This window comes from Miniopterus schreibersii, assembly GCF_964146895.1.
Source record: "Miniopterus schreibersii genome assembly, chromosome: 2".
In the NCBI taxonomy this organism is placed as follows: Eukaryota; Metazoa; Chordata; class Mammalia; order Chiroptera; family Miniopteridae; genus Miniopterus; species Miniopterus schreibersii.
In genome coordinates this window covers 75,963,890-75,985,703 of record NC_138102.1, presented here as the reverse complement: position 1 = coordinate 75,985,703, position 21,814 = coordinate 75,963,890, and the positions used below count along the sequence as shown (strand labels likewise).

Sequence of the window (21,814 nt, the reverse complement as noted above, 5' to 3'; positions counted from 1 at the left end):
GCACTACTATCTAGCAGTAGAAATAGACCTTATCTATAATATACATACACAGACATATATAAACAGACAGCACAATATAAAACTCCAAAATTACAGAAAAATTATGGATCCAAATGTGTTTTCTGGCAGATGGACCAAGCTGAGGCTTTGCTCAGATGGCCAAAGTTTTTGCATGCTATAAGAATTTCTTTAAAGCTGCTTTTAAAATCAAAGACTACATTCTATTATCTCTGAGAGGTTTAAGAACCTCAGTTTTAAAGTTTCTCCTTAAAGTGGGCTTATCAACAAACACAAACAAAAGAAAATGAAAAACAATCATGCATAATAAAGTTGGAAAACTCAGTAAAGAGAGTGACCCCAAAAGGCCCAAGTTTTAAAAGGGGCAGATTTTCCAGGGGTGGGGGTAGGGGAGAGAAAGATGGCTCCAGAGGTGAAGCCTGAGTGTAAGATGACTGCTGCCCATCTGGAGACAGAGAAGATGAGGAAGGGGCAGGAAAGATGCAGAAGGTAGGCAGGGTGTAGGCAAGGGGCTGGTATATGAGGGATCTTCTTAGGTTTTTTTTAGTAAACTTGGCTTTAGATTTGCAAGTGCAAGGGTCAGAGGAAAAGATTTCCAATGAGATCCCCCTTTTGTTCCAGTTTTGCAAGTGCCAGTTTCTTTTTCTAATTTATCGAGGTTTTTACACAATTTAGAATTATTTTTTTCTAAGGGAGGCAATAGTAGCCTTTTGATTTTATTTGCTTCTCAAGAGACCAGTTTTTTTTTTAAAAAAGGCTTCCCATTATTTCTGGGAGGTACAGGGTTTTTTGTTTTCATTGAGCGTGCAAATAAACAAGCTTTGGGGCTTCAAGGAACCCCGTCTTGGCCAACAGAGCTTTAGATCGTCTCGTATGATTTTTGTCCAGAGGCCTAACCAAATTATAATTCTCTGGACTGCAGATTTTGTACATGCAATCAGCCAATTCCCCCCAGCTGCCACTTGGAGGCATCTGATTAGCATGAGATTTTAGAGCATGGGTTACCCATTTTGCACTCCTCCCATTCCTCCTTATGGGCAGTGTTCCTCCCTCCCCCCAGTACCTGTTAAGAGTGAGTATTCTTACATGCACCCCTCATGAAAGTATCCTTTCAGGTGCCTGTTAGCATGAGCATCCCCACAAATCTTATGGACAAGACCCAACCTGGAAGGTACTCTCCTTAATACCTAATGGGGCAGAGGAAAGCCCTCCCTGTAGGATACCCTTCCTGGTACCAAACACGACTGAGGGATACCCATATCATATGGGCGAGCCCTCTCAGTCCAAACTTATGAACTGAGGTCATTGGATGAGGGTCCCCTACCTAAACAAAATAAATTCTCCAAGACCTCAACTGCAAGCATGGGAGATCTTGGATCTGAAGGACGTACCCAAGACCCTCAAGCTCCACCGGGAAGACAACTTGAGCATAAGGGGCTCATGAAAGTGCCAGATGCTTTGGTTTTAGGATGGCATCAGGAGATCAGATTGTTGCTTTAGTACCCCATGTTGGGTGCCATATGATGTCAACTGATAGTGGTTGGTGTCAATTCAATGCCAATAATAATCCCCAATTTGGGATGTGAAGAAGGAAACTTTATTCAGTGCAAACAGCTCAATTGTAATACAGCATGGCTGTGAAGCAGCTCAGTCATGTTACAGTTTAATTATAAGATAGCACAGTTGTGTAACAGCAGGTTATGAGGAGGCCCTTGGGTGAGTAAGGACCCTCTCCAGCTAGACAGTTCTGTTCTATTCTGCAGCCAAGAAAGGAAGTCATCAGTCTTGGGTAGAAAGGGAAAGTGCCCTCCTCCAGCCAGAGAATAGCTGACTTATGTAGAGAGAGGTCCCTGCACCTGGTCCCCAATTGGTCCATCCTTATGCAAATGAGATCTCCAAATCCTCAGAGTTTGACTGGTCCAAAGGGCATTGTCCTGATTGGTCAGTAAAGATGCTAATGAGGATATAGCTGCATGGCTAATTGGATGGGGAGAGTCTAAGTCCTGTTAGTTGAAATGCATTTCCAGGAACTCCTTTATAGGGCTGGCTCAGATTGCAGGAACACAGTGCAGACAGGTAGTTCAGTAGGGCAGGCAGGCAGTTCAGTTCAGGCTTCTCCCTGAGGCCTGGCTTGTGTGAGAGGATCCTGTTTACAAATAGCTGCTAGGCTGTTTTTAACTTGGAGCCCAGTTAATTACCCTTCTTGGTAGTTATCTCCTTTCCTGGGGTCAACAACAATATCTGCAAAGCACAACAAGATAAGGTACACCTGTATATTCCTAAATTGTGTAGAGCAATCTTGATTGTAGATCCTTGTTTTTCATCACTTTGAATATTTCTTGCCACTCCCTTCTGGCCTGCAAAGTTTCTGTTGAGAAATCAGCTGACAGTTGTGTGGGTGCTCCCTTGTATGTAATTAACTGCTTTTCTCTTGCTGCTTTTAAGATTCTTTTTGTCTTTAACCTTTGGCATTTTAATTTTGGTGTGTCTTGCTGTGAGCCTCTTTGGGTTCCTCTTGTTTGGGACCCTCTGTGTTTCCTGGACTTGAAAGTCTATTTCTTTCCCCAGGTAGGGGAAGTTTTCTGTCATTATTTTTTCAAATAGGTTTTCAATTTCTTGCTCTCTTTCCTCTCATTCCGGCATCCTAATAATACGAATGTTGGGCCTCTTGAAGTTGTCCCAGAGGCTCCTTATGCTATCCTCATATTTCTGGATTCTTTTTTCTTTTTGCTCTTCTGGTTGGGTATTTTTTGTTTCTTCATGTTCCAAATTGCTGATTTGATTCTCAGCATCCTCTACTCTACTGTTGATTCTCTGTAAATTATTCTTCATTTCAGTTCGTGTAGTCTTCATTTCAAATTGGTACTTCATTATGTCATCGATCTTCTCAATTATTTTCATCATACTCTTACTAATATCCTTGAGCATTCTTAAAACCATTATTCTGAACTCTGTATCTGTTAGCTTGCTTGGAGTTATTTCACTTAGTTCCTTTTCTAGAGATTTCTTTTGTTCTTTCCTTTGTGACATGTTTCTTTGCCTCCGCATTTTGGCTGCTTCCTGGTGTTTGTTTCTATGTATTCGGTAGAGCTGCTATATCTCCTGGAATTGGTAGAGTGGCTTTGTGTAGTAGGTGTGCTGTAGGGTCCAGTGGCTTAGCCTCTCCAGTCACCTGAGCTGGGCCTTCTAGGTGCTCCCCTGTGTGGGCTGTTGTGCACTGTCCTGTTGTAGTTGAGCCTTAATTGCTGTTGGCGTCACTGGGAGGAATTGACCCCCAGACCAATCAGCTGTGAGGACCAGCTGCAGCTACAGCCAAAGAGCTGCTGTGCTGGAGACACAACTATGGAGCAGGACTTACTTCAGTGGAGCTTTGGTGTTCACCAAGTGTGCCCCTTGAGTGTGTCACTCATGGATGTGGTAGGGTTGTAATCCAGTGTGGTCGAGTCTGACCACCAGGTACACTGTCTCTGAGGCCTCCCGGGAGGTGCAAAGTCAGCCTGTGCCAGTGCCTTGCCCAGGGCCACCCAGCATGAGCTACACAGCAAACCGTAGTTGGCTGCTACTTGTGCTGGGCTTGGAGGTGTCCAGGAGAGGCCAAGCTATGAGCCAATGCAGGCTGCTGCTAGTGCCAGGCCTGGGGCCACTTATAAAGCTGTATGGGGCCCGCTGCTGCTTGTTTGAGAGATTTTAGGAAAATCCTAAGCATAAGGCTCGAGAGGCCACTTGCACAGAAAAGCGCCTGGAAATGGCCTGAATGAGCCTGCAGGTGGGGAGGGGCGGGGCCTCCAGGAATCACTGGGGTGGGGCCAAAGGTGTGAGTCAGGTGTTGGCAATTCAAATATGGCGCCTGCCTGCCGGCTGTGTGCGGGGAGGACTCACCAAAGGAGCAAAGGCCTCTGCCAGCTTCTCTGCCTGGGAGAAAGCTGCCCCTCCACCTCTCGCCCTGATTTCAGGGAGGTTAGGTCCTCCCCAAGTGTCCCAGGTTCCTTTCAGGCTGCTGTTGTGTGCTGGGGCTCAGAGGGAGCGCGTCTGAGGGAGTCCGAGCTGCCTGGGGCCCCCCTCAGCCTCCACAACCCTCAGTGACAGTCCCCACTGGTTTCACAGCCCGGAGTTGTGGGGACTTCTCTTCCTGGCCCTGGAGCCCTGGGCTGGGGGCCTGCTGTGGGGCTGGGACCCCTCACTCCTCTGGGAAACCCCCACCGCCGAGATTCCCTCCCAGGTTTCAACTGCGGCACCGGGTGTGGGCCGGCCACCGAGTCTCTGCGATTCAGCCCCGATCCACCCGCATCTCCACCCCTCCTACTGGTCTCGATGCTCCTTCAGCTCCCTGGTTGTGGGGCTTCTGTTCAGCCAGATCTCAGGAGGCTCTGAGTGATGGTGGTTCTGTATTTTTGTTGTAATTTTGATGTGGTTGCAGGAGGCTGTGGGTACAGCTGTTACCTACACTGCCATCTTGTTTCTCCCCTGTGTGTTTTATTTTCTACTTAGTATGCGTTCTTTTCTCTTCTTAAAATTTCTTTGGGTGTCTAGAAAGGTTTGGTTTTGTTCTCACGTTACCTTTATACTTATACCTTTTATAATGTCCTTTTCTCTTTTACTCTCTGGTTTGACAGTTTAAAATTATATTTTTGACTCCTGTCTCTTCCCTGTACAATAGTTGATGAGCTTATGTATAAGTTTTCTGTTTTCTCTGGCCTCATATTCTCATTTTTGAATCTGTAGATTTATGTCTTTTGCTAAATTGGGGAGATTTTCTGCCATTATTTCTTCAGATATATTTTCATCTCCACCTCTCCTGTTGAGACTATGATGACACAAATGTTAGATCTTTCATTATTGTCCTACAAGTCCCTGAAACTGTTCATTTCTTTGTAGTCATTTTTTGTTTGTTTTTCTCTCTCATTAAGATTGCATGCTTTGTATTGATCTCTCTTTGAGTTTGTTGTTATTGTTTTTTCCTCTTTACATTCTACTCTTGAGTCCTTCTAGTGATTTTTAAATTTTGGTTACTGACTTTTTCAGTTTTAAATTTCCCTTTGGTTCTTTTTAATATGTTCTATTTCTTTGCTGATACTTCCTATATTTGTTTCAAACAATGTTCATAGTTGCACACAGAAGCATTTTTATAATAGTTACTTTAAAATTCTTGTCAGATAATTTCAATATCTATGTCATCTCAGTATTAGCATCTGTTGACTGTTTTCTTCCTTTGAGTTAAGATGGTCCCAGTTCGTGGTGTAGTGAGTTATTTTCTGTTGTAGCCTGCACATTTTGGCTATATTATGAGCCTCTGATTCCTACTTTAATTTTGTTAGCTGTTACTGCCAGGCTGAGTAGTAGGTAGGCTTTGCCCATACACACATTTGTAGATCTATGGTGGGATGGTAGATGGGGTCAGCTCTCAGGCAGAGCTTCTGTCCTCCCATTTTTGAAGTTGCAGTATTTTCATTTTTCCAGAACAAAAAGCATTTATAATTTATTATAAATTACTCTTCCACTCTTATCCCCACATTTGTATTAGTCTTTGATCTCCAATGAAATATTTCCTCAGTCATCTTAGTTGAATGAAGCTCATCCTCTAGTAAAAGTATCAGCAAATTTTGCTGTAGAGGACACAGAAATATTGTAGGCTTTTCGGGCCACGTGGTCTCTGTCCCACTAATGTGGAATAGTTTTACTAGGATATGTTACCTTTAAGCGCTTCACTTCCTCTCCTCTTCTGTGAAGTTTCACACAGGCTTGGGGCAGGACATCCAGACCAAAGCTTGAATTTAACTTTTTCTTTTTTTGTTACAAGTGATTTGAAATGTGTAGTTTTCTCTGACTCTTAGTAATGCTGAAAGTGTGGGCTACATGTGGCTTTATTTGCCCTTATTCATCTATATACTTTTTTGAAGGAGTGGAGAAATTTGAATGTAGGGAGCTGCTATTATTTTAGCACAAAAGAATGTCTTTAATTTGGATAAGCCTAATAGCAAACGTATGGATTTCACATGAGATGAGACCTGTGCTTAATTCCTCTGAAGACACCAAGGAGAGCTACATATAAACTGTTGGACTTTGAATGAATCAACAAATCTAAGCCTGGTTTTGTTTTAATTATGTGCAAAATGAGATGCATATAGAGCATGGTTTATATTCTATGCTCTTTAAGTGAGGACATTTTTCAAGAGCTTTGCAAAAAATTAATTTTTTCCAAATTAAGTGAAATGCCAAGTTATTTCTTTGATCTGTGTACTTTAATAATCTGAAAAATCATTTATGTTAGATATGTTTGAAAACCACTAGTATAGAGAGATGATCTTTTTGGTCTCTTCTGGACTTAAGGCAGCATGGTATGTTGGTTTTATTCTGTATATAAAGTGTTTCCTTGTGATTATCAGATTCTCAATTTGTGGCAGAGGGATAATTACCTTTCTGCCTTTTTTTAAATTCATCTATCTGATGTATAACTGCAGAAGTTGGGGTAGAAGTTGTCCCAGACTTCTGTCTCATTTTTGTGAAGAGTTATCTGAGGTAGTGTTACCTACTACTTAATAGATATATCAGGTAAGTAACCAAGTTCAAACACAAAATTTGATTACTTTTTATGCCACCACCCCTGAGGTCTATTATGTATTTTAAGCATTCAAACAAATACATAAACTGGTAATTTTTTTTGCTTCCTATAGATTCTTGTAGATACTGTTTGGGCTCTGTCATACCTGACAGATGGAGGTAATGAGCAGATACAGATGGTTATTGATTCAGGGGTTGTTCCATTTCTTGTGCCCCTTCTGAGCCACCAGGAAGTGAAAGTTCAAGTAAGTACTTTAAATTTTTTCATGTGTAACACCTATGCTTCAGTACTGTCTATGTGCATCTGTCTTCCATAATTCTGCTAATTTACGAACCTGGTTTTGTTGATTTTCAAATTTTTATCTCACCCAGATTTTTGGCTGAATTTCAGACTCATTTAGCCAATTGTCCTTGAACCCTTAAACACATCCTCTAAGAACTCCTTAAAGCATTCCATTGTTATTTTAACCAGACAAAAATGATACGTATCATTTTCTCCCACAACACTGCTCTCGTTCCTATATTCCCTCTCAGTAGAGAGACGGCATAGTCCAAGCTGGAAACCTCGATTCCTACTTCTATTTCCCCCATTACAAAATCCTGTCAATTCTAATTACATAGCTTCATATCTGTCTTCTTATGTATCTAGAGCCACTGATTTAGGTGAAGACTTGTTTTCTGTCCTCCAGATAATTGTAGTAGATCCTAACTGCATTTCCTCCTCTCTCTCCAGCTTCTCCTCACTCCAATTAGGTGTATGTGGCCAATAGATCTGTTCATCCCATTTCTGTCAAAGTAACTTTCTAGATGGAAACATGTTCCCATTCCAGGCTTTTATTACAATCTTTCTGTGGTACCAGCTTAGTAATAGATAAAAATAGCTATTAAAAGTGAGCCTTTACAATTTTTATTTTTATTTTCTTTTATTTTTTGAATCTTTTCCCACACAATTTTTCCATATAGTTCCATTTTTCACAAGACTAGTGTTTAAAATTGTTTCTCAGTTCTGTGCAGTGCTTTGTGTAAGAATGCAATAAGTGGTAATCGCTTACCCCTTGTATTTTTACATTTTGTCAGGATTATGAAAAATATAGAATCCATTTCATCATAAACAAATAAATTTATAGAAAATATTTTATCCCCACCCCAGACGGCAGCACTTAGAGCAGTTGGCAACATAGTAACTGGCACCGACGAGCAGACCCAGGTTGTTCTCAACTGTGATGTCCTCTCACACTTCCCAAATCTCTTGTCACACCCAAAGGAGAAGATAAATAAGGTAAGGCATATATACTACGTGCATTTTTTCCTCTTTGTATATCATTTTTAACTGTCCCTTTGTTTCTGTTGTTGCTATTTGATTTTAATTTTCTTCAAAATCACTATTATTAAGGTGAGAATTATTTCAAATCACCTCTGTAATTATTTTGTTTCCATTTTTAATTGCTTGCTACAGATGCCACCCTGATTATCACAGAATAAAAATTACTTTTATACTAACTTGTGTTTTTATTTAAATAGATTGAGCAGTAGCAACAGTTAGCAAATTAGTAGCCATTAGATGAGAATATATACAACATTTCTCATTGGGTGGCTTGTATCTTTTATAAACAGAGAAACCATAATTTAATCTCCCTGTGAAATTAGAATGGACCTAAAAATGCAGTGCCTAAATTAAAAGATTGTAAAAATTGCTTTTTTCAAGATTTCAAGCTTAAGATACAAACTTAATATTAATTGTTAAATATGTATTTGTTTTTTTATGCCTGGCTTATTTCATATTGCTAATGTTTTCAAGGTTCATTCATGTTGGAGCATGTATCAGAACGTCATTTCTTTCTTTGAATAAATATTCTATTGTACATAAATACCACATTTTGGTTTTTCACTCACCTGTTGATGGAAGCTTGGATTGTTTTTACCTTTTGGCTAATGTGAATAATGCTGCTATGAACATTGGCATACAAGTGTCTGTTTTAGTCCCTGCTTTCAGTTCCTTTGGGTATATATCTAGGAGTAGAATTGCCAGTCATGTGATAATTCTATGTTTACCTTTTTGAGGAACTGCCAAACTGTTTTCTATAGTGGCTGTATGATTTTACATTTTCAATAAGCAATGATAAGGGTTCCTTTTATTTTTATTATTGTTGTTGTTACCACCCTACTGGTATGAAGTGGTGTCTCATGGTTTTGATCTATTTGCATTTAGTTTAATGCAGTTTTAGCTGCCTGAAATATCACCATCCCCCAAACCAGCATAATTGTTCATTTTCTTCTGTCATAGCTATATTTATGTAGTTGCTTGACTATAACAGTTGGATTCTTAGAGAAACGTATGTTGTCAGAAATCACATTTTATAGATAGACATTTGTTCCACTGAAGGGAAAAAAGCCAGAGTCTTTTAGACTCTGGTCCAGTTACTTTTGCTGTAGAAGTTTCAATAATGTAGGTGATTTTTATAGCTAAATATATTCCATAATTGGAAGACAGACAGAAATGGGTGGAGGGAAGTTCAGTCTATGATTCAGTATGCTCAAGGAAGGTACCATGGGAGGAAGAAAAAGAGGTCATATAGATACTCAGCTTTGGCAAGTAGTCAGTTGCTTCAGAAGCTTTACACCTGGAGCATTTTTGTTGTTTGCATCTTGGGACCATCGTGGGACCCTGGAGGTAGAAGTTACCAACTTGGTTTTATTCCCTCAACATTTTGGTTAGAAAAGTTTCAAACCTACAAGATTTTTACAACAATACTGTAGTGAACCCTCATATACTATAAACACTGATTCACCAGTTGTTAACATCTTACCACAATTGGATGGCAAAACAGATTTACAATTAAGTTTTAATTTCAGAGGAGGAAAAAGGTATACATCTGACACTAAAATTACAATAAACCTGTTGGTTCATGACTTATAAATCCTTAAGGTTGCAATAAGATTTGTTATAAAGACCCATCCTAGACTAGTTAGATGCTTAATTTCTAAATATATCTTGTAAGTAAATAGTTTTATAATAAAGCAACTCACCTTTTTTGGAAGTAGTTTTAACAAACTATTAGGAAATTCAGTTATCATCTGTCTTTTTGAGGGAGCTCATGCATCAAAAATGTAATAAGCTGCATGAGTAAAGATTTTTTTTCACTGTTTTATTTTCTGCCATGTCACCATTGTCCAAAGTAGTTCCTAACTTACAGTAGGCATATATTTTATTGAATGGATAAATACTAGGTTAATGGGGCCCAAATATTATGGGTAGAAGTTTCTTATAACTTATTTAAAATGGGAGATTCTGTATAACCTAATCACTTTTAGATGCTTTCCCCTTAGTGCAACTCAGGTGATTTTGTTATATATATAAACTACATTAAAATATATATATAAACACATTAAAGATATAACTTTTCAAATAAAGATGCCTTGTATTTTGCTCAACTATAGGAAGCAGTGTGGTTCCTTTCCAACATAACAGCAGGCAACCAACAACAAGTTCAAGCTGTAATAGATGCTGGATTAATCCCTATGATTATTCATCAGCTTGCTAAGGTCAGTCATACTGTGAGTTCAGAATGTATGTTAATGTATTATAACTAAGACTTTTTGAATAAAAAATGTATTTATCTTTTTTTTTTTTAATCTTCAGGGGGACTTTGGAACACAAAAAGAAGCTGCTTGGGCAATCAGCAACTTAACAATAAGTGGCAGAAAAGATCAAGTGAGTTTGGAGAAACTAACTGTTATGATTGTTAGTACTGGAAAGTATACTGCTGTAGTATGATTAAGAATTACTAATTGTTTATAAGCCCTGCACCGTGTTCTTCTTGAGGAAGAAATAATTATATAAATAAAAATATTTTTTCTCTGTTGTTGTCTAGGTTGAGTACCTTGTACAGCAGAATGTAATACCACCGTTCTGTAATTTACTGTCAGTAAAAGATTCTCAAGTTGTTCAGGTGGTTCTAGATGGTCTGAAAAACATTCTGATAATGGCTGGTGATGAAGCAAGCACAATAGCTGAAATAATAGAAGAATGTGGAGGTAAGAGTGGATTTACTGCAAAAAAATAGTTGAGCACTTGAACTCTAAAACATTAGTTCCCGAAAAGACAACTAACTAGAAAAAACCCTGAGGATACATTGCTGTCACATCATCGGAGTATTATATCGCTGTTCTTTATTCACTATATTAGCATTCCAAGAGGATTTTCCAGGGAACAGTCATACTTTTATGTTTGTAAAGGTCACTCCTTAACCTTCCTAGAGATTCACATTGCTTTTCAGGAAACACAAATACTCCTCTTGAAGTCACAGTGTTACCGCATCAGACTGGAAGTATTTTTTTTAATAAGAAAAAATTATTCTAGAGATGTTAAGGAGTCTTGTTGATGGTCATAGAAGTAATTAGTTATAAAACATAATTAACAATCCAGATTTTAAGTCCTGGCCTGGTAGCTCAGTTGGTTAGAGCACTGTCCTGATACACCAAGGTGCAGGCTCAATCCCTGGTCAGGGAACATTTAAGAGTCAACCAATGAATGCATGAATAAGAGGAACAACAAATCAATGTATGTTTCTCTCTCTCCTCTCCCCCTTCTGCTCTCTAAAAAAAAAATCAATAAATAAAAATTTAAAAATAAAGTTTAAAAAAATAATCCAGATTTTTATAATATTAACTCACTACTCATTCTGGTTTTATGAGGCTTTACATTTTAAGATAATTTGAAATATCTCTGTATTCTGGGTTAGAACAACTTAACCGAGAAAATTGGAGCTATGGAATTGTTACTCTTCAGCTTTTTTTCAGTATAGTTGGTTTTGTCTGTGGGAGTAATACTTATAATTAGGATACACACTATATACTGTGTATTATAATTTTATAAGGTGCTATTCATTTATTATCTTTGACACCTATTTTCCCTTTTTTAAAATTTGTATATTATTACATAAAGAAAAATACAACTATTTCAAAATAACCTAGCTAAAAAGACGTTTCAAGGAAGAATATTTACTGTTAAGGATTACATTTATAGACTTGTGTGCCTGATATATGAAGTAAATGTGTTGGGAATATAAATGAAGGCATTGTACAGTTACTGTTCTGAAAAATTATTTCTAAAGTTCATTGTGACCATAGGATGTAAGCCCCTATTCATTTTTTAAAACAAATTACTTCAGACTTTAAAGATACATTTTTCTCAGTTAATCCTTAAGTTTCTGAAAGCTTATTTTTGTAGTTATATAAAAGTAGTAACATTTGGAAAACAAAGAAAAAGATAAAAATTATCCTATGGGACAGTATGATTATATTAAAGCAGTCTGTGAAGATCTTAGTTCTAGTTCTGTCGCTGACTTGCCACACAACCTGAAGTAAAGCTTTTACATCTGTGTGCCACAGCTTCCTCATCTATCAGATGGAGTGTTCAGATGTTTTTATAACTCCCTGCCTTAGGACCAGAGTACCTCAAGGGCTTCTAAAGAGAAAGAAATTAGTGGGATACTGGTCCTCCAGCCAGAGCATTTCAGGTTTTTATCAATTTTTAAGACAAACTGTTATCTTTGGAGGCTATGGGAAAGTGGTCTGAGTTCTTTAGGATTTTTCATGATTAAAATGAGCACAGTTTTTATTGTATCTGCTTAATTATTATCTACTTAATTATTTTTTGGTCAGGTTTAGAGAAAATTGAAGTTTTACAACAACATGAAAATGAAGACATATATAAATTAGCATTTGAAATCATAGATCAGTATTTCTCTGGCGATGATGTAAGTATATATTAAAGTATGGTGTGTCTGTATGTACATTAAAACCTATACATATATAAGTTTACTAAGAATTTTCCTTTTATTAATATGAATTAAGTTTATACTGTTTTCTATCAGGTATTCTTGAGGTGGCATTTTTCCAGTTATTTAAAGAAATCTAAATTTAAAAAATTAATGATTGTTTTCCACCAACCTGTTTTCTTAAATACTATGTCTGAAACTTTATTATAGGTAAAATTGTAAAAACAGTCCTTGTTGTACTTATAATCTGTTAAATGGGAAGAGATAGTAATTATAGAAATGAAGTATGTTTAGATAGGTACAATAAATCTAAAATTACAGGAACTTAAAAGCAGGGTAGTTTTTAAATATGTGTTCAATTTTATATTGTTAAAGTTCTTAATAATATTATTGATTTACTTAAATATTTTTAGGTGGTTAAAACACCCATGCAGAATTTTCTCTTAAGAAGTAAATCAGTTCTGCTTATACCATAATGTATAATATCTTAATGTAATCAGGATTTTTTCCTTGCTTTTAATAGATTGATGAAGATCCTAGCCTCATTCCTGAAGCAACACAAGGAGGTACTTACAATTTTGACCCAACAGCCAACCTTCAAACAAAAGAATTTAATTTTTGAGTTCAGTTGAGTGCAGCATCTTTCCCACATTCAGTATGAAGCACCACCAGATGGCCACCAAATGAGAACAACAAAAGGCTCCAAAACACAAATGCCTCTTCGTTTTGATGCTTCTAAAGCAAGCCATGTCTCAGTCACTTTGCAGTTGCCAAAAGTCACTATCACATGGACTGTAAATGCATATGCATGATTTCCTAAACTGTTTTAGAATTCTCCTTAACAATTTCAACTGCCCTCTTATTCCCTGTTCCCTGGTGCCACACACTGACAACTGCAGTCTCCAGTTTAGAATATTCCATAGTGGTGGCATGTCAGCTCTCCACTTGATATTCCTTTGGAAAACGGTGCGCTGTGGATCAAGACACTTTGGTATGATGTATATACACATTGGAAGACTTTAAAGAGGTGCAGCCTGATCTGAGCCTCCATCATTGTCCTCCACAAACATATTTTCATATTCTTTATGTGGAAAAATAGATTTTAAAGTACAAGCCAAATGATTTTCATTGGTGGAACTGACACAAAAAAAGTAACTTAAAAAAAGAAACTTGGTTATTGATTAAACAGATAAGTTTTAAAAAACTGTACTTCATCTACCAGTAATTGATGTGTTTATTAACTGCCTCAGAAGCCAGGGTTGGAGGAAGAACTTTAGCTATGGATGGTAATGCTTTCGCCATTATACCTAATTTTTGAGAACAGCAAGCCCTATTTGACCACTCACTTCAGCCTGTGTGTTCCTGCTGTTTTGAAGTAATCAAATGCTGTGCATGGTATTTTACCTGAGCTGCAACCTGTTATGGACTTGAACTTCTGTTTAAGTTGAAAGCAAGAGTCCCTGACTATAAAGAAAAAACAAAGGTCTAAAGTACCCATTGTTGATGTTAAAAAAGAAAATCTTGCTTTTAGCTTTCAGGAGTTAATATTTTCATTTTAAATTGATAATTGGATATGGTTGATTTGTATTGGGTTTAAACTGTGGAGCTTTCATGTTTACTGTAATTTAGTCTTAAAATATTTTTTACTTAGTAACCAGTGCTTTTGATAATGTGGTTGGCAACAAACCAGCAACTATTGAGGAGTGTCATAAAACTTCATTCTTTGAGTATTGGGAAAGTTAATTCAGATATTACTCTAAGCATATTCACAAATTAAAAGATTCAGACAGGATCTGTGTAGAGAAATAATCTGCAGTTATTTAACATAAACTTGATTTGCAGTGATCTTTAAGTACTTCTGCAAAATCTGGTATTACTATGTAAAGTCACTGCTTTTGGTAAATTGTCTGACCCAGTTATTAATGAAAAAATATGAATTTGAAATTTTTAAAACTGAATAATTTGTGCTGTGACAGAAATGGTTTTATTACTATTGTTTACTGGGTATAATTTTCCAGTGCATTGATGTGAAGAGATAGAAAATCTAAACTAATTTAGTTACCAATGGGGGGTATATTTACTGTGATGAAGATGAGACAGATGCCATCAGAGCTTTGTGAATCAGCTGGGGTGTTTTCACTGATAAACACCACATAGCAGGTGTGCATTCATTACAAATATATGTATCTGCCAAGGTGGAGCCACTTTAAAGAGTGAATTTTGTCTTGTATCTAAAGTGGATACAAGCGTATGTTTAAACTGCAAGATTTTTACTTGCTAGAGAATCTGTTTTAATATAGTGGTTTCGCCTCTGATTATTTATAGGTTTTATAAATTTTAGAATCAATTTCTCTTTAAGGTGGCTCAGACTTTTCAACTCTTGTGCACATAAAATTGAGTTGAAGTTCATTGTGCCTTTTTTCTTTATCCAAATTTTGAGTTAAAGCTTCATATGGTAACTGCATCCTGTTCAGACACTGTAGTCTAAATTTTTGAAACTGTGTGGTGTTCACTAAAAGTAGGAAATAACAGAATCAAAGCTAATTAATAATTAAGGTCACAAACTTCGGTGAAACCCTTAAAGTCCAAATCTTCTTGATATTGTGAATTGTACCCCTTCCAGTTTAGTTTCTTCTGGACTCTCCATACTTACTGACAGTTACCTTTTAAATTTTGCACACATTGAGATTAAATTGGGCCTCTATTGTGCCGATTCCCATTTCCTCTTGTGTTTTAAGTGTACACTAATGTAAGTGAACATTAGCATCAAGTAGTGCAGACGTATGTATGCATTTGCTTGATTCAGTTTGTTGTGACCTTATCAGTTTGGAATTGGAATTGCATCATTTCATAGATAAAGGAAACTAAGTATATTGTTGCACTTTTAAGTTTTCAAAACAGTGTTGAAAAATTGCATTGTTTTTATTTTTTTTAAACTCAGTTAAAAAAAGACTAAACCGTTTTCAAAAGAGGCATCTAAATGTGTTCCTAATTTTGTATATGGGCTTAGGTTTTGTAACCAATAAAAAAAGCTGCTATCAAATATGATAAAACATTGAAGAACTTATTTCTAAGAGTATCTTCATTTTCTAGTTTTGTTTTCTGCATGGTTAAATTTAAATTCAGAATTGTTTTCCAAACATCAACAACAGTGGAGGTGAATTATGAATTAGTCTTTCATTGTATTTTAATATCTCCTTTAAGTACCAAAATCTTTATTAATTTCGTAAGGTGCCGTAACAAAGTACCACAACCAGGTGGCTTCAAGCAATAGAAACTTATGATCACACAGTCCTGGAGGCTAGAAGGCTGAAGTCAAGGTGATGGCTGGGATATGCTCTCTCTAGGCTCCAGGGGAGGATCCTTCCTTGTCTCTTCCTGGCTTCTGGTGGTTGTTGGCATTTTTGGGCTTATAGCTGCTTCACTCCAGTCTCTGCTTTCGTCATCACATGGCCTTCTCTCTGCATATCTCAGGCTTAAATACCATAACTTAAAGAAAGACCATTTGAAGTAAACCTGAAATTTTTAACCTGTTAAATAGAGGGTGTGGCTTTAAATGAAAAGAACAAAGGAACAGCCTAACTTTGCATATACAAATATTTTTACTTTTGTAAAATGCAGCTTCAAATTATTTATGAAGGAAATCAGTGTATAAGTAAATAAATGTGATGGTAGTACTCTTACAGAATTTGCTGTAATTTCCTTCAGAAGGGTTGTCCTTTTCGTGGAATTGATTATTTGATTACTGCAGGTGAAAATTTATGAATATCAGTTGTCTTACAGTGATGGTTATGATTTTTTTTAACCCTAGTTGAACTGGAGGGTTTTAATTAAATCTATTTGGAGAAAGAAAAAATAGTATAATTTGTGTACAATAAGCTGCAAGTCTTAAGGCATATAAACCAAGGAGTGCTCTGTAACCCACCACTCATTTGTCTGAAGTATAAAAGGAACTGTTCATATAAATCTTGTACTTTATTAGCTGAAAAACAGTGGTAGAATGATTCTCAAAAAGTACTGTATAGAGAAGGGGATATATAGATATAGATAAATATATAGAGATGGGGCTCAGTACTATATCAAGAGAAAGTGTTTGGGAAAGGGGATGCAGAGTTCTCACATCCTTAGTCTTTTTTATTTGCCCATGAAATCCCTCAACAAACTTTGGCCTATATCAGGGTGTCTCAAACCGTGAAACAGATATTTTAGGCTGGATAATTCTTTGTTGTGGGGGGCTGTCCTGTGCATTTTAAGATGTTTAGCAGCATCCTTAGGTTCTACCAACTAGATGTCGGTAGCACCTCTCCACTCCCCAGTCTTAGCCAAAAATGTCTACAGGTTTTGCCAGGTGTCCTACACCAGTTCCTGTACAAAACTCCACTCAAATTAGACAGCCTAAGTCATGCCTTTTAGTTTTGTGAACAGTCCCAGGCTTCCCTCAGGTGCAGAAGATAAAAAGAGAGGAGACAAAAATGTGCGTTGTCTTCATTCTCAGTTTCAGGAGAGATCAGAGCCACATTCCCAAATTACTCATCCGTGGGAACTCCTGGTAGTACTGAGCCTCATCTGTTTGCAAAGGACTTAGGGTAGAAATGGGAATATGGGGTAACTAGGTACCCATAAACTTATTCTGTAGCTAAAAAACAAGGCATGTAAAACAGTCAAACATGTTGATGGACCACATTCTTCCCAGCACTGCCCTGGAGCAGTGTTTTTTCAGACATTTTTAGTTGAAGATAATTAAGTTCTCTGGGAAAGCTGGGTTGGACCAGAGCAATCACAGCATACTTTAAAATATACTTCTTTGAAGCATTGTGAGCGATTGGCCCCATCAGGAAATTTACAAGTTTAGTAAAAATTATTAAAAGTAGAGGAACCACGTCTGAGCCAGAATATAAAGGATGTGTTTCCTACACGAATTTCTTCTACAACATTCCTTTTCTCTACCCTAACCAATTGCCATCCACCTTGTTGGGTAATTTTGTTTTTCCAAACTGGTGCCCGAAGATAATTGGGGCCTTGTTGCAAGTAATGTATGAAGACTCAGCACAAACACTCATTGGATAGCAGTTTTACCTTACCTGGTGGTAAGTAAAACAGTTGTATGGTAATACAAGCCTAAGTGTTACAGAATAAAGGACACATTTGCATAACATTTTATTTTTTTATTGATTTCAAAGAGAGGGAGAGAGAGAAACATCAATGATGAGAGAGTCATTGATTGGCTGCCTCCTGCACGCCCCCCGCTGGGGATCGAGCCCACAACCTGGGCATGTGCCCTGAACGGGAATGCAATCTCGATCTCCTGGATCCTAGGTCCATGCTCAATTGCTGAGCCACGCCGGCTGGGCTGCATAACATTTTAAAGATAAAATCAGATTTTTGAGGCAGGCCATTTTATGGAAAGATCCCAGCAGAAGTAAGAGTCAGGAAAGTGAGAAGCAAATGAGCCTGTTCTGCTTTGTTGAATAGCTTTAGTTGTTACCAAGTCTTCTTAATGTACAAAAGTCACAGCTCTTAAATGACCATCATTAGAATTAACTATTCATGATTCAGAGTAGATATTGTGTTCCCAGATAGCAGAAGACAGATTTGTTTTTATCAGCTCCCTTCCTCAACCTTAATATCCATGCATTTCAGCCATCCAGAGTATAAAGTCATTCCTGGACGTAGTTTCTGTCAGCTTCATGCATTCCAATGACCCTAAGAACTGAGTGTGATGTGACTAGTTTCTGGGTACAATGGAATGGGAACATTCCGTTATCTGGACACAATTCTATTAATGTGGAGGAGATTGTTTCAGTTATTTTACCAGCTTCATCATAATTAGATTTGTGATCAAGTAACAGCCTGGGCTCCGTCTATCATCAGCTCTCTTTGACCCAGTAGTTGGGCATTTACACTTTCAAACCTAAATATAAGGAGTTATAAATGTTATATTGATTTTAGCCTAGCTTTCCTAATAGCAACAACAGATTCTTTTATTGATTGTATCCTTTCCATATCTTTAGTTTTTATAAATAAGAATTTTGACTAAGCCTGTAGAAACATTCAAGTATTTCTTGGGCACCATAACCCATACCAGGTACTATGCTAGGGCACAAGATGCTTACACACACAAAAGTAAAAATTATGACAAATGTTAGGGGGGGAAAGGTATAAAATAGAGGGACTTGGCCTAGTTAGGAAGGTAATAACCGGGCTGGCAGTGAGCCCTTACTCAGTGCCAGCCACCGGTATGGGCATTTAGAAGTACCAACCCAATCCTTTCAACAGCTCTGTGAAGAATATTCCGTTATCAGGCAGAGAAAAGTTTTCTCAGAATGACAGCTGATGATGGTGAAGAAAAGGCATATTCCCTGGGAATGCTGTCTGGTAGAGGAAACAGTCCTACAAAGGCCATGTAGGAAGCACCGTGGGGAATTCGGGAAATGAAAGAAAGCAAGGACCCCTACCGCGAAGATAACTGAGAGGATTACTGAGGCAAGGGAGGGGCTAAAGAGGTAAGTGGTGGTCAGACCCCACAGCCTGGTAACTTACATAGTGGATTTTGGTATTCTAACAGCCAAAAGGTAGGTAGTATTAAAAAGAGTGGTGATGGAAGAATTGTGTTTAATAACAATAACTGGCTGGTAAGGTAAGGACAGGAAATGTGCTCTGGATTTAGTGATGTGTAGAGATCACATTCGTGAGAGTAAAGCACCGAAGCAAGAGATGGTGAACAGCGTGGTCCATGAAGTGGATGGGATCAGGAGGTACTTGGCAGCTAAAATAGAACAGGAATTGACAATGCCTTAGATGTGGAGTTCAGGGAGAGGGGAGTATCGATGATGATTTCTAGGTTTCTAGATTGCCTTAACTGATAAATGGAAGTAACAAGATAGGGAACACTGGCAGAGCCTCACGGGGGAATAGAGGGCGATGAGTGTAGTTTGGTTGTGTTGACTTGAGACATGCAAATAACTTGTCAAGTAGGGCAGTTGGAAATACCGGTCTGGAGCTCAGAGGAGAGGGCCAGGCTAGACATTTGAATCCTCTGCCTATTTCTGGTAGTTATTAAAGCAGGGGTGAGGATGAGACAGTCTGGACTCAACATTTGGAGTGAGAACAGGGTTTGGGACTAGCTACTGTCAGGTTCCAGCATTTCACAGAGATGTAGTGGAGGCTGAGGTTGCAAAGGAAACAAGGTATGGCTAGGAAGGTAGAAAGCTCTGTGTTTTCTCAGAAAACTGAGGGAAAAGATTTCAGTGTTCAGTGATGCTGTTGAGGGGTCAAGTAGGGTAAGAGCGGGAAATGTCCTTTGGGTTGATGATGCAGGGGTCGGTCACTGGTCACCTTACAGCTGTATCACCAGTAAAGAGGGTGGAAGCTAGAGTAGGAAGGACTGAAGAGCAGGAACAGAATAGAAAAAGAATGAATCTAATTAGTTTCTCAGGTTTTTATTTTACTCTGAAGGGGAGGGCAGGGTAGTCACTAAAGGGTGATATAGGGTATTTGGTGGGGGGAATCCAGTTGAGAAAGATGTTGAATACACAAAAAATGATCGTAAGTTTTCTAAGTTAACAGAATTGGCCATACTCCTTCAATCATCAGTTATTTAATATGCCAATGTCTAATAGATGCAAAGACACAGCAGTAAACAAGCCAATCACAACTCCTGACCTTGTGGAGCTTATATCCTAGTGGCAAGAGACTAGCAATAAATGTATAAATAAATAATTTTATCTGCTATATAAAAAATTATATAGGGAGTAACTAGGGAAGAAAGTTACTGAACTTGTGTTCAGTCCCAGAAATTTTTTTTATTGTGGTAAACACACATAAAATTTACCATCTTAACCGTTATTAAATGTACAGTGCAGTATGTTAAGTATTTTTATATTGTGAACCAACACTTCAGAACTTTTTCATCTTGCAAAATGAAACTCTATAGCCATTAAACAATTCCCTTTCCCCCAGTAGGTGGCAACTACCATTCTATTTTCTGCCTCTAGGAATATGACTATTAGATACCTCATATAAGTGGACTCTACAGTATTTGTCTTTTTTTGTGACTGGCTTATTTCACTCAGCATAATGTCCTCAAGGTACTTCCATGTAGTAGCATGTGTCAGAATTTCATTCCTTTTTATGGCTGAATAATATTCCATTGTATGTATATACCACATTTTAAAACAACAAATAATCTTTTTTAGCATAAGTACCCTAGTGATACTTTAGTATAAATATATACTTTAAAATTAATTCATTTTTTTAAAATCCGAAACTCAAATTTATCTGAGCATCCTGTATTTTACTTAGCTACCCAAAATTAAAAACACAGACATGGTCAATAAGGGTTGCAATCTTTTTAAACTCTGACTCCTTCCAGTGTTAAGTATCTACATAACAGAGGCCTAAGGAAGGGAGCAGGGAAGACAGGTAAGAGCAGATTTTAAAAAGAAGAAAAAGAAGATGCTAGCAAAAACAGAGAGGTTAATGTGATTGGGATAAAGCGGCACTTTCCTTAGAGGAAAGCTGTAATTTATCAAGATGTCAGAGTGCAGAGTCAAACAACAAAGGCCTTGGGGACAGCCAGTCATGGGTTCTGTCCTGGACCTATCTGGGCCCATTTTCACACTTGTAAAATAGGGAAACACTGACCTCCCAGAGCTGTTGTGACATTAGATAAGATTACGGAGCTGAAAGCACCTAGTGCCAAGCTGATTTGACCTATTGCTCTTCTCCCCCACGCTTTCGCTGCTTTTCTGGATTTTTGAGAAATAGGGTCAGAGTATGCCACAAGGGCTTTAGAAAGCCTGCTGGTGACTGAAAACTAACTTGGCGGTCACCTCTCCTGCAAGATTTGCAGGGGCCTAATTAGAACCTTTTGTCCCTAAAAATTCTACCGTCTTTTGGCAAAATCTATCACATTTGGACTTCACTTTGTAGCTTAAGGTTTTGAACCTTGTTAAAAATAAAACTGCATCAAAAAGTGTGGCCCTATATTACCAGTCCTTTGGGTTTGGTCTGGGAACAGGTTTGGACAAGCAGTTGTTGTAAGAGCTCGTGAGCGGAATCCTGACTTTTCAGAAAACCTCCAGGCTCGGCTCGGCAGCCTGGAGGCTAGGCGGGAAGGAAAGCCTCGGCCCGCCCCGCCCCGCCCCGCCTTTACTCCGCCGGCTCCACCTTCCACGCTCCCCGGCCCCGCCCCGCCCCGCCCCGCCTTTACTCCGCCAGCTCCACCTTCCACGCTCCCCGGCCCCGCCCCGGCCCGCCCCGGCCCCGCCCCGCCTTTACTCCGCCGGCTCCACCTTCCACGCTCCCCGGCCCCGCCCCGCCTTTACTCCGCCGGCTCCACCTTCCACGCTCCCCGGCCCCGCCCCGCCCCGCCCCGCCTTTACTCCGCCAGCTCCACCTTCCACGCTCCCCGGCCCCGCCCCGCCCCGCCCCGCCTTTACTCCGCCAGCTCCACCTTC

General features: G+C 38.5%; 1 protein-coding gene across 1 annotated transcript in view; it reads left to right on the top strand.

Annotated features, from left to right (window-relative positions):
* KPNA3 (karyopherin subunit alpha 3) overlaps positions 1-13,054 on the top strand; it is a 74,494-nt gene extending 61,440 nt beyond the window's left edge. Inside the window, exons 11-17 of the mRNA XM_081130197.1 lie at positions 6,690-6,821; positions 7,727-7,855; positions 10,015-10,119; positions 10,217-10,288; positions 10,449-10,611; positions 12,241-12,335; positions 12,880-13,054. Of these exons, the coding sequence (XP_080986323.1) occupies positions 6,690-6,821; positions 7,727-7,855; positions 10,015-10,119; positions 10,217-10,288; positions 10,449-10,611; positions 12,241-12,335; positions 12,880-12,978 (795 nt within the window). The 3' untranslated portion in view covers positions 12,979-13,054. The remainder of the gene's footprint in view (positions 1-6,689; positions 6,822-7,726; positions 7,856-10,014; positions 10,120-10,216; positions 10,289-10,448; positions 10,612-12,240; positions 12,336-12,879) is intronic.
* The last annotated feature ends 8,760 nt before the right edge of the window (positions 13,055-21,814 follow it).